The 11,743-nt window shown below is 36.0% G+C and overlaps 2 protein-coding genes and 1 non-coding gene across 7 annotated transcripts; 1 reads left to right on the top strand and 2 right to left on the bottom strand.

The window, feature by feature from the left end:
• Positions 1–928: 928 nt before the first annotated feature.
• On the top strand, positions 929–5,555 carry LOC111795764 (cyclin-dependent kinases regulatory subunit 1). 5 transcript variants are annotated; one of them, XR_002815246.1, is made up of 5 exons: positions 929–1,123; positions 1,219–1,279; positions 1,869–2,307; positions 2,424–2,546; positions 2,620–3,913. XR_002815246.1 is itself a non-coding variant. In XM_023678338.1 (3 exons), exons 1-3 carry the CDS (start codon positions 1,071–1,073, stop codon positions 2,022–2,024), a joined length of 270 nt encoding a protein of 89 aa, XP_023534106.1. In that variant the 5' UTR covers positions 929–1,070; the 3' UTR covers positions 2,025–2,392. The 5 variants fall into 5 exon arrangements, 3 of the variants coding, with proteins under 3 accessions (XP_023534106.1, XP_023534104.1, XP_023534103.1); XR_002815245.1 differs by having other exon boundaries at positions 2,424–3,913; XM_023678338.1 differs by lacking the exons at positions 2,424–2,546; positions 2,620–3,913 and having other exon boundaries at positions 1,869–2,392.
• Positions 5,556–5,741: 186 nt separating this feature from the next.
• On the bottom strand, positions 5,742–5,814 carry TRNAV-UAC. Its single transcript has one exon. It is a non-coding gene; the product is annotated as a tRNA-Val (tRNA).
• Positions 5,815–8,117: 2,303 nt separating this feature from the next.
• LOC111795763 (zinc finger protein ZAT5-like) lies at positions 8,118–9,140 on the bottom strand. Its single transcript, XM_023678334.1, has one exon. It carries the CDS (start codon positions 9,051–9,053, stop codon positions 8,274–8,276), a length of 780 nt encoding a protein of 259 aa, XP_023534102.1. The 5' UTR covers positions 9,054–9,140; the 3' UTR covers positions 8,118–8,273.
• Between the last annotated feature and the right edge of the window lie 2,603 nt (positions 9,141–11,743).

The following is an 11,743-nucleotide window of genomic DNA, read 5'->3' as shown; positions in this document are numbered from 1 at the left end:
CAGTATCGTGTTATTAGCAGTGCACCAGCAGCAGCAGCAAACCCAGAGAGCTGAAGAAACATAGAAGAAGAGAACGAACGCCATTAAATTCATTTCCTTTCCTTTCCTTTCCTTTGTTGGTGGGTGTACACTGTACAGAGAGAAAAAGGTCATACAACCCTGAGGAATATCATAGGGTTAACATTTTTTGGTTTAGTGTACAGAAAGAATGAAGAACAAAGACATGGAAAGCTTCCCAAATTTGTCGGTAGAAGCCATTCTTTTCTGGANTTAAGAAGATTTATCGTGGAGATATATATTAAATCTTAATTTTTTTTGTCCTATTTTTTTTTAATGTTTGAAGATGCTTAGAAATAAGAAAGTTTTTATTTTTATTTAAAAGTTTTGATATTTCATAAAAGATTAAAAATATGGAGAAATGAATAAATATTGGGTCATAGATCGTATTAAACTAGATTAATGAGTCAAAGCGATATTAACACTAAGAAGTTTTTATATTTAAAAGTTTGAGTGTATTTTCTAATTTAATTATATACTAATCACATGGTATTATTTTTAGATATTTTAAAAAAAATTTGAAATTTAAAGATTTTTTAAAAAAATATTAATGAAAAGTATGTTTTAATNCAAGGTATCGAATGCATTGAAAATTATGTTTGATATGATACTTTGGTCCTCTAGTTTTGTTTTTTTTTGTTGATATTTTAAGAGAATTATTGGAAAATTTAAAATAGTGATTTATTGAACTATTTTCCTAAAAAATTATTCAAAAAATGATAGATACTCTTTGTAAAGAAAAATGAGCACGTGGCAAAATGCTGCACCGCAGAAGAATTCCATGCTGTCCAGTCCTTATCGGGTTACACGTGGGAACAAGCGATTGGCCGAATTTGCAATTTATTGCTATGCTTCCAATCGTATATAACGCGCCATTTTGCTCAGTCTTCAACCCTAGTTCAGTTCTAGTTTTCTGTTTAAATATCGTTTCATTTTGGGGATCGGAACCGTCGAATCTCCGCTCTACCTGTTTTTGTAATTCTCTCGGGAAGCCGAAGCTTAAGTTCTGGTAGATGGGTCAGATTCAGTACTCTGAGAAGTACTTCGATGATACTTACGAGTATAGGTCTTGGATTCTTACTCTCAGTTTCTCGTCTCGGAGAATTGTTTGGAAGTGTTTAGTTCTTTGTATTCAATGGCTAACTATATTGATTGATACAGGCATGTGGTGCTCCCACCCGATGTGGCAAAGTTGCTTCCGAAGAATCGCCTTCTCTCGGAAGTAAGCAATTTAGTCTTATTCTTTATTTATGCCTATTGATTTTGTTGCAAAGGGAAGCATTCTCTGATTGTTTTTTTAAAAAATTGAATTCGATAGTTGGATTCTTAAATCAGGATTAATAAATGCATTATCCTTGTTTAGACTGAATTCTCTCTCTTTCACTCTAAGAAATTTTTGTTACGTTGTTTTCTAGTCTTTTAAACTTTTCATGGCGATCTTGATTTTTCGCTCTTCATCTGGCAGATGATTGTTGAAAATTGAAACGGTGTTTATGTATATTTCGCATAATAGATATATCAAATAGGATTGATAATCCAGGGCTTAAGACTGTTGCGATAGAACCATCCCGGCCTCTCAATCGTGCATTCTCTGTGTGCAACTAGTGAGCAATGGACTTTACAATTAGCATAGGCACAGGAATATCGTTCATTATACGTCAGTTCCTTTTGATTTTCTTGAATTTCTTAAAGAACATAAGTTAATCATTGTTCTAAACAAAAGGGTGCTTCCCAAATCTGTTCGAGTACTCATTTACTGGAAAGCATGTTGTTGTACTCCTAATCCTATAAATAATCAATCCTATGTGCAGAATGAGTGGCGTGCAATTGGAGTTCAGCAGAGTCGTGGGTGGGTGCACTATGCTATTCATCGACCTGAGCCGCATATCATGCTATTCCGGAGGCCCCTGAACTACCAACAGCAGCAGGAGAACCTCGCTCAACAGAACGTGCTTGCTGCTAAATGATTGTTTCATTTTACTGATCATGTGTAGTGCTACTGGCAAGAAAGAAAGCAGTCAATATAAAGGTTTTAAAATGGAAAACCGTGCGCACTTTCCTGGTATCTGTGGTCAATCGTCCTGCCTAAAAAATATGCTGGAGTTTCTACGTTTACTCTGAACTCTGTATGGTTGTAGAGGTGGCTTATATATATATATGCTTCTGTATCTTTGCTTGACTCTGCAATTCTATGGATTTAGAACCAGATGTGGGTTTGATGGATCTTGGTCCTTAACTTTCTGTGCTAAGGTAAATTGTTTATATGCTTCATCTTTCCCAATCTTACTGTTTCTGGAACAAAAGTTAGATTTTATCGACCATGAATCATTATCTTGCTCCTTTTCTTTTCTTTTTGCAAAATCCAGACTTGAAAATTTGCAACTTTAATGAACTGCTTGCTTATTAGAACTTGTGGAGTATAAGAGCCCATGATTCATTTGCTTCTTTGGTATAATTCAGCATCAAGCCTGCATTGATATGGAGGGAATGTGAGATTTTTCTACCACTTACATCTATGATTTGGTGTCAATTTTGTTTTAAATCTCTTGGTTATTGATTTAGGCCAAAGAGATTTGGACGATTTACATAAATCTCAATGTTCTGAATCTTGAAAAGGTTAGATCTCTTCCAATTCTTGATTTACTTGCTGCTTTTGTGTTTATTTTATCCTCAGCTTCGTCTCAAATAGGACATTCAGGCTTTCACCTTATTTAGAAGCCATTTGAAACAAGAAAATCTCTCAAAGTTGGATTTCCTGGAATTAGGTAAATGTTTCCCTGTTTTGACTAATCATAAAAATTCAAGCATTGAACAACATTACTATGTCTTGACATAGAATCCTTTATTGGTGAGAAACTCTCCACCATCGTGATCTTAACAGCAATACACTACAACTGCACCCACCACCTACTAAGTTTCTAACTTCTGCCATTAGCTACAGAACTTTGTTGTTCCCAAAAGAGAATAGAAATTGTAAGCGAAATCAATCTTTAGTTAATGTTGTTCCAATTTGCCGCTGTATTAGCGCAGCCCTTCTTGCCTTAAGCTCTGCCTCTTCAATATGCAACAGAACCCACTTCTCATTCATACCCTTCAAACTCCACTCCTCCATTCCCTTCAGCCCCTCTCTCCACACTCCATTTCCCGGCAACTGCCGGGAAAATTCACTCACAAGAACAGGAAAGTTCTTCAGATCAACCCCCTTTTTCCTTGCAACTGATCTTCCTCTAATTCTGCGTGAAATTACCTGCGGTTTTGTTCTGGGAATGTGGGGTTTTCCCCAGATGCTGCGCCCAATCTCCACAATCCGTAGGTGGTGGGGAGTTTTGATGAAGGACTTGGTTCTTGCGAATTTGTGGTACTGGAGTTTGAGCCTGTGGAGCTTATCGGCGATGTGGGAGTGCCTGAATTTGTGGCCGAGGGCGGTCGCAATGCGGTCCAAGGCCGGAGAGTCGAGAGTGGGCTGAGAATTCTTGGATCCGGCGACTTCGAGGTAGCAATTGAGAAGATCGAGTTCGTCTTCGTCGGTGAAATGGACTTGAAGTTGATTTTTCTGGGATTGGGTTAGGGGTTCGGGAGCGGCGTCGGAAGAGGCGCGGTTTCCGGTCGGCGGCAGCGGCGAGCCGCGGGGCGTTGACATGGGGATGCGAAATTTGGATTTAGATTGGAGAGTTATTTTGATTGGGCGGTTTTGGTGAGAGAGAGTCAATGACTGGTTAAGGTTAGAAGATGATGCTTTGTTATTGAATGATTGAAAGAGGATTCCAGTAAATTTCAATTTCAAATCATGTTTGGACCGGGAAGGACTTCATCGAATTTAGAACTAAATTATTTATTCAACCTTCCGTTTCATTTCCTTTCTTTTGGTGTCCCAAATTCGTTCTAGAATGCATTTCTGCAGATTTTCATTCGATTGCCTTTTATTTCATTCGATTGCCTTTTATTTCATTCGATTGCTTGTCTTGCCATTTGTTTCTATGAACACATTTGATTTACTCTAATGGTTGTAATTGTAAACCCCAGGCGTAGATTGTTATTCTTCTTTCTTGGTTATTAACTGAGAATGCTGCATGATTACACAAGTGATATTGTCATTGTTTTGTTGTTTTGATAATGATATCAAATTTAGAGTATTTGATACATTTATCTCCCAATATGAGCATATTGTCGGCAAGAAAATTTGGAAGATATTTGTATGAACTGAATATTGTTCATCATAAAGTCGCTAGAAGTAACCTCGTTGTCGATATATACCACTTTGTTGAGCCTTCATTTGATTTGATTTGATTTCTGGGAGTATTTCCTTCCTCTACTCAATTCAAGTTGGTGGGTGCTTTCATGTTAGATAAAGCTCGTTGTAGGTTGAGTTGACACAACATTCATTGTTGTATGCGTTACTGTTTTGACTCCACGATGTGTATATGAGGCCTTTTTGTTTTACTTTCTTTAACGAAAAGATCTGTTATTTGACAACTTGTTTACTTCACCATCACTAGACCTGTTCGTTGTATAGTTCAAGTTCACCGCTAATAGATATTGTTATTTTTTTTTTTGCTTTTCCTTCTAGACTTTCCTTTATAGTTCTAGACTTTCCTTTATAGTGCTAGAGAGAGATTCTCATACCCGGTAAGGAATGCTTCATTCCCCTCTCCAACCACCGCTAGCAGATATTTTCCGTTTTAGCCCATTACATATTGTCATTAGTTTCACGATTTTAAAACGCATTATAGAGAGGATCTAGCCCTACTCCGATCAATGCCTCACACCGTTCGGTGATTGGCTCTGATACCATTTGTAACAGCCCTAGCATTGTCCTCTTTGGGCTTTCCCTCTTGAGATTCCCCTAAAGGTTTTAAAATGTGTTCTCCTGGGGAGAGGGAGAGGCTTCTACGCCCTTAGAAGGAATGCTTCGTTCCCTCTCCAACTGATGTGAGATCTTACACCCATATTACCATTAGAATTGCTCCGCCCATAACTTTTCCAACTGAATATTTTCACTCATTCTGTAGGTTTGTATTCAGATCACAGATAGATATTATCGTTGCCACTGGATTGATAGCCTTTGCATCTGCTGGCTTAGCATTTCCCTTGAACATGGCGTAAGTAAATGAAATCATTTACTACTCTCAACTTTATGCCTTACAATGCATGAATTTGCTCAACTTAATGTAGGAAAGGTTTATCATCCAGTTCTTCCAGAAAGCCAGTATTGATCCAGCAAAGCCACTTCCACCACAGGCCAAACACTGGTTCCCGAGACGTTGGACCCGACCATCGAACTTGCTCAAAGAAGTTATTTTCTGTTATTTCAGACCATTCCTAGGCTACATAGATACACCTCTCGAGTTAACCGTTACTAGCTTACGAATGAAACGCATAGAACATGAAGTTTATATCATTTATTTCTCTGCAAAATCAAAATATACTAATATAAGCTTCTGAATGTTAGGCTCACAAACTTGAACTTATTAACTTCTGAATAAATATCGTTTTTTGTAGTGTTGTAACTTTACGAAAGATTCGAGGAATGATTACGGTTTGTTTTTGTTTTGGGGAGAAAGCATGGAATGTATTTGATAATTAAAGGGGAAAAACCCCTCTCAGGCCCTCAATTACTTAACTTTCAAGCATAAAACTATCTTAGTATCATAACTTGCAAGTTCAAAAAAAATATAGAATAAAAATGTTGCTGCCCAGGATCGAACTGGGGACCTTTAGTGTGTAAGACTAACGTGATAACCACTACACCACAGCAACTGAACGTTAAACAATTTGGAAAATTATATTTTAAATAAGTATTTAAAATTGTAAAATTATAAAAATAAGAAAATAGTATGGATATTCGAATATTAAATTCTAAAAAATATTCCTATTAGGTTAGGCCTTTATAAAAAGATATAAAGAACATTAATATTGTTTGTAACAAATAAGCACTTTTTAAAAGTATACAATAAAAAGTTGAAATATAAGCTTTTGTGTTCGCATGTTGGCAGAACGTGTCCAAATTAAAACCAAAGTACACTTAGCCGACAGAACACAGCAGTTGTCGGTCGGATTAGGCAGCAGTTCCCTGTCCAGTCCTCGATGTTTATTTTACACCTAAATTCCAATTATACCCTTTTCCAATTACAGCTTTAATTTTATGTATAAATCAAATCATGTTCCAAAATAGCGTCTTTATGTTCTGTAAAATCTAAGTACTAAAATTGATGTGTGACAAGATGGCCTTACCTTGATGCAAACATGTGCCAACCATGAACCTCAATTCTTTTATTTTACACCCCGAAACTATGCAATTCTTTCATATGTGTTAGAACCTTCCTAACTTTTACCTAATCTCGTACTTCAAATAATTCAAATCTTGTTTATAGACGTTTCTTCAATCCATATCGTATTAACGAGAATAATTACTATTAAAATCTAAGAGGACGTGTAGTTTTTTTTAGTTCAACAACATTTAGTAGAACGGATTAGACAATGGTATATATTTTAATTAGTTGAATTATACTCAAGTTGATAATAAATATTAAAAATTCAAATAATACGTTTAACCCAATAAACTAATTTATTTTTCTTCATATTTTATTGGCTTAGCGGCACACGTGTAACCCCAACACGTGTGATTTCTCACATATAAACATTTAAAAAATATATATATATTAGAAACTAAAGAATATTGATATGGAAAAAGAAAAAGAAAAGAATTACGAGCATCAGTACTCCTATACATGCATGGTGAGTGAGGCACGACCAGAAAAAAAAAAAAGAAAAAAAGAAAAAAAAAACAGAATGTGGGCCCAAATGATGGAATGGACCAGAGAGGAGGCCCACTTATCCAAGCCCAATGGTTGTGGTAGGGAACATAGGGGGAGTGGGTCCCACACAGAGAAGTAATGGGACCCACCGCTGTCTTCGGATATTGATTAAAAGCCAGCTTCTAAAATAAGGGATATAATATACAGTTGGTCACTTCGCTTAGATGTAACAGTTAGGGTTAGAAACTAAAACTGAGCTGTATTATTTTCTTAATTTTTTTTTTTTTAAAATAAAATAAAATAAAATAAAAAGAAAAATCCCAACCCAAACTCAGTTTTAGAGAGAGAAAGTGACAGGTGGATCCATTCAGCCTGACATCCATGTATTTCTTGTCATTTAATATGAGAGAGAGAGAGAGAGAGAGAGAGAGAGAGAGAGAAAGAGAAGCATATGTAGAAGCAAAGCAAAGCAAAGCATATGAAAAGAAAGAACCTAATCCAATGGGACGTCGAGATGTGGTGGTGGAGCTGCCAAACCCTACCCATCACACTTCCTAATTTCCTTCTTTTACTTACTTTTCTCACTTCACAAATTAATGCCTTTTTGCAATTCACTCAAAATTTCCATAAAAATTCAATCTTTTTTTTATGGGTCAGTGTTAAAAAGGTTTCATTCACTCAAATTTTCCATAAAAATTCAATCTTTTTTTATGGGTTAGTGTTCAAATGTTTTAATTCACTCAAAATTTCTATAAAAGATTCGATATTTTCTAATGGGTTAGTGTTAAAAAGTGGTAATTCATTAAAATTTCCCATAAAAATTCGATCTTTTCTATGGGTCAGTGTTAAAAAGTTTTAATTCACTCAAAATTTCCATAAAAAAACCCATCTTTTTGTTATGGGTCAGTGTTAAAAAGTTTCAATTCACTAAAATTTCCCATAAAAATTCGATTTTTTTTATGGGTTAGCTTTAAAAAGTTTTAATTCACTAAAACTTCCACAAAAAAAAAAAATAGATTTTTTTTATGGGTTAGTGTTAAAAGGTTCTAATTCACTAAAATTTCCCATAAAAAATCCATTTTTTTTTTATGGGTAAGTGTTAAAAAGTTTTAATTTACTAAAATTGCCCATAAAAATTCGATCTTTCTTTATGGGTAAGTGTTGGGTAAGTGCTAAAAAGTTTGATCGGCAAGAAACTTTGAAAGAGAAAAAAAAAAAAAAAGTACCAAAAAATCAACCACTTTTCGTGAGTGAAAGGTAACCAAATTAGAACACCAAACCAACCAAACCAACCAACCGCTCTTACTCAAAGTATTTGGATTCATTCAGCTTCAATAGTTATAGATACCCAAATATTCATATATTGCTTCAAAGAATATTTAATCACTGTATATAATCAAATGAAAAGCTAAATTAAAACACGATTTCATATTGGGATTTCTTTGAATTTGATCCTGTTTTTCAATAGTGACAATCCACAAGTGTTGGAGCTGCGAACACTATTGCTTGTGGGGTTGTCGTAAATTGAAACTTTGTCTCCCGGAGATCCTCCTCCGGCGCCGGCAGGTTCAGATCCAGCTCTAGAATGTTCCGTCGCTTATGATCATGTTGGTCGGTGTTTGTCGACACGGCGGTTGTTCTGTGTCTTCTCATGTGTCCTCCCAATGCTTGTCCTGAACTGAATTCCAATCCACATATAGAACACTCGTGAATTTTCCCCGACTTTTGTGTTTGGGAATTTGTTGTTGTCTCTGTCTTGATCGGAATTTGGACGGCGGCGGCGGCGGCGATCGGGATAGCCTTGTTGACTTGTTGTGGCTCTTCTGATTCTTCCACGGCAGTGATCGGCTTAGGCTTTTTGTGGCTAGCACGATGCCCGCCGAGGGCTTGAAAAGAAGGGAAGCTCCGATTACAAGTCTTGCACTCATAAACATAAAATCCAGCTTTGGGCTTCTCAAAATTCAGCCTTTTGTTTGTAATTTGGCTCGGCCGGCGGTGGGTATCTCCTTGAGCCAAAAGAATCAAACAATTGGCCATATCCTCCTCCTCCTCGGTACTAACCTCGTCGGAGACAGAAGAAGAGGCAGCAAACTCATCTCCGGCGCCGCCGCCGCCACAAGAGGAGGAGGAAGTAGCATCAGCACCGCCGGAAAGAAGCTTCATACGTTTGTTCCGGTGGGATTTAACCGGAATTATATGAATTTGATCGTTAGATCCCATAAACTCTTGTGGGGTTTCCATGAAAGCAATCAAAATCAAAACTTGGGAAGTAAAGGAGTGAGAAAAGTAGGAGAGAGAGAGAGGAGTGAGGAGTGAGAGAGTGGGCAATGGTGTAATATATATTGGCAACGAGGGGTTGAAAGCCGCCCACTCGTGAGCCTGGGGTTGAATGCAATGCAAGGGTAAGAATGGGCTTTTTATTTGTTTATTATTTTTATTATTATTTTTAATTTTGGTTGCTTCAAGTGTCAACCTTAATTGGGTAAGCCAAAATGTTAGAAACAAGGAAAGGTAATATAGGATTGGTTTGAAAGGGTTTGGTTGTGTGCTTGTGAATGAGTTCATTACGTATAACTTACTAATTTCAATTTATTCTAACTTATTCTAACTTCCCAATCTTACTCATATTCTTTCCTTCTTTCTACGTCAATTCAACGTACTCCAATTATTAATTCCCCGAGACCAACAAAACGATGTTATTGTAGAACTAATGTAACAACCCATGTCCACTACTACCCGATATTGTCTATTTTGGCTCGTTATATATCGGGGAGGTCCAAAGTCCTCGCTAGCACACCGGGTCGTTATGTATCTGCGTCAGTTTCACAGTTTTAAAACGCGTCTACTAGGAAGAGGTTTTCACACCCTAGCACACCGAGTCGTTATGTGTCCGCGTCAGTTTCACAGTTTTAAAACGCGTCTACTATGAAAAGGTTTTCACACTCTAGGGAGACTCGAAGGCGTCACTAGCACACCGCCTGGTGTCTGGCTCTGATACCATTTGTAACAGTCCAAGCTCACCGTCAGTAGATATTGTCCGCTTTAGCTCATTACGTATCGCCGTCAGTCTCACGATTTTAAAACGCGTCTACTAGAGAGAGGTTTCCACACCCTTATAAGAAAACCCCCTTGGAGGCCAATGTCCTCGTTGGCACACCGCCTAGTGTCTCGCTCTAATACCATTTGTAACAGTCCAAGTTCACTGTTAGTATATATTGTCCACTTTGGCTCATTACATATTATCGTCAGTCTCATGATTTTAAAACACGTCTACTAAAGAGAGGTTTCCACACCCTTATAAGGAAACCCCCTTGGAGGCCCAACGTCCAGTGTCTAGCTCTTATAAGTCCACCACTACCAGATATTGTCCACTTTAGCTCATTACATATCACCGTCAACTTCACAGTTTTAAAACATGTTTATTAGGAAGAGATTTTCACACTTTATAAGGAATGTTTCGTTTCCCACTCCAATAAACATGAAATCTCAGACCTAATCACAATACAAATTAATTCGCACAATAAAAAATTAGAGTGAGATTCCACCTCGGTTATGGTATAATTTTCAGATCTAATAGCAGTTTAAGCCATAGTATTAAATTTTCATCAACATTTTTACACGAGAAAAAAAAAAAAAAAAAAACTTAAGCAAAGTCATAATCAATATATAAAAAATAAATATGGTCAATAATAAAAGCTTAAGAAAAAAAGAAAATAAAATAACATATTTAAATTATGCCTAATACTTTTAAAATTAATATATTTTAAATCATTATCTTATAAATTACTTTTTAAAATTACCATAAAGCTGGTGGAAAACCCGATAAAGAATCGGGTCGACCCGAGTTCCCTTCAAACCAAACAAAAGACTTGTCAAATCCCAAGTTCCCAACTAACTAATTTTCTTAATAAAAATTAAAAAAAAAAAACAAAATATAAAATAGCAACCAGACCAATAATTTTCTGACACATCGATTAATTAGTAATTTTAAGATAATAAATATATATTATAAAAATAAAACCCAAATATTAATTATTTTCGAGTGTAGTCAATATTAATAAGGTCTCAAAGTTGGGCAATTACATGTGATATGTTTTAATTACATTACCGAACTGTCTTAACATTAATTAATAATAATAATAATAGTAAATAATAAAAAAAAATAAAAGAATAGGTCGGGTCGTCCCTACACTTACTTTGATACATCCTAATTATAATTAATTAATTAATTAAGTGAAATTTGTGGTTTGATTCAGTATTTGACACCACATCCCCATGATTAGACGGCCCTAATTAATTTAATTAAGTCTCCCTAATCGCTTGGATGCGTTGTTCATAAATTTAAATTAAATCCAGGCTTGACTTTAAGCTGCTCCACCTTACTTCCACTTCCACTACTCAAATATATATATATATATATTACTATGATTATATGGATTAATTATCAAGGTATTGTATGAATTAAAACTTTATAATAAAAAAATATATTCATAATATGAGTGTAAAAGATGGGGGAAATAAATATATTCATAACCACTCTTTAAATAATAAAGAGTGGTTATATAGTTGCTAGTAGTGTGAGCCATGTTTTTAATTAGTTCTTTATGTAAGGACTAATTTGCAATATTTTGAGTTATGAGGACCCATTTCGAAGATAATGTTAGATTAATTAGTTTGATAAAATTTAATTGTGTGGACTATGGAGTGGGTGAAATTGAGAACGTCTTACACTCAGTGAGCTACTTTGTCACACACCCACTAGGTTTAGATAGGTTGGATTACCTGCCCCTTATGGGAGTGGGCTCCTTGCAGTATACATAACATTGGGACTGCACATGGGACCTTTCCCTTCTCGGTTATTGGCACGCTATTGATTCGTCTTCCGAACTCTAGGGAGCGTGTTTTACTTCTTTTAACAATTTGGGTCATTT

This window comes from Cucurbita pepo, chromosome LG05 (assembly GCF_002806865.2).
Source record: "Cucurbita pepo subsp. pepo cultivar mu-cu-16 chromosome LG05, ASM280686v2, whole genome shotgun sequence".
NCBI classification, from domain to species: Eukaryota; Viridiplantae; Streptophyta; class Magnoliopsida; order Cucurbitales; family Cucurbitaceae; genus Cucurbita; species Cucurbita pepo.
Note: the sequence above shows the minus strand (reverse complement) of the source record. Positions and strands in the feature narration are given on the sequence as shown.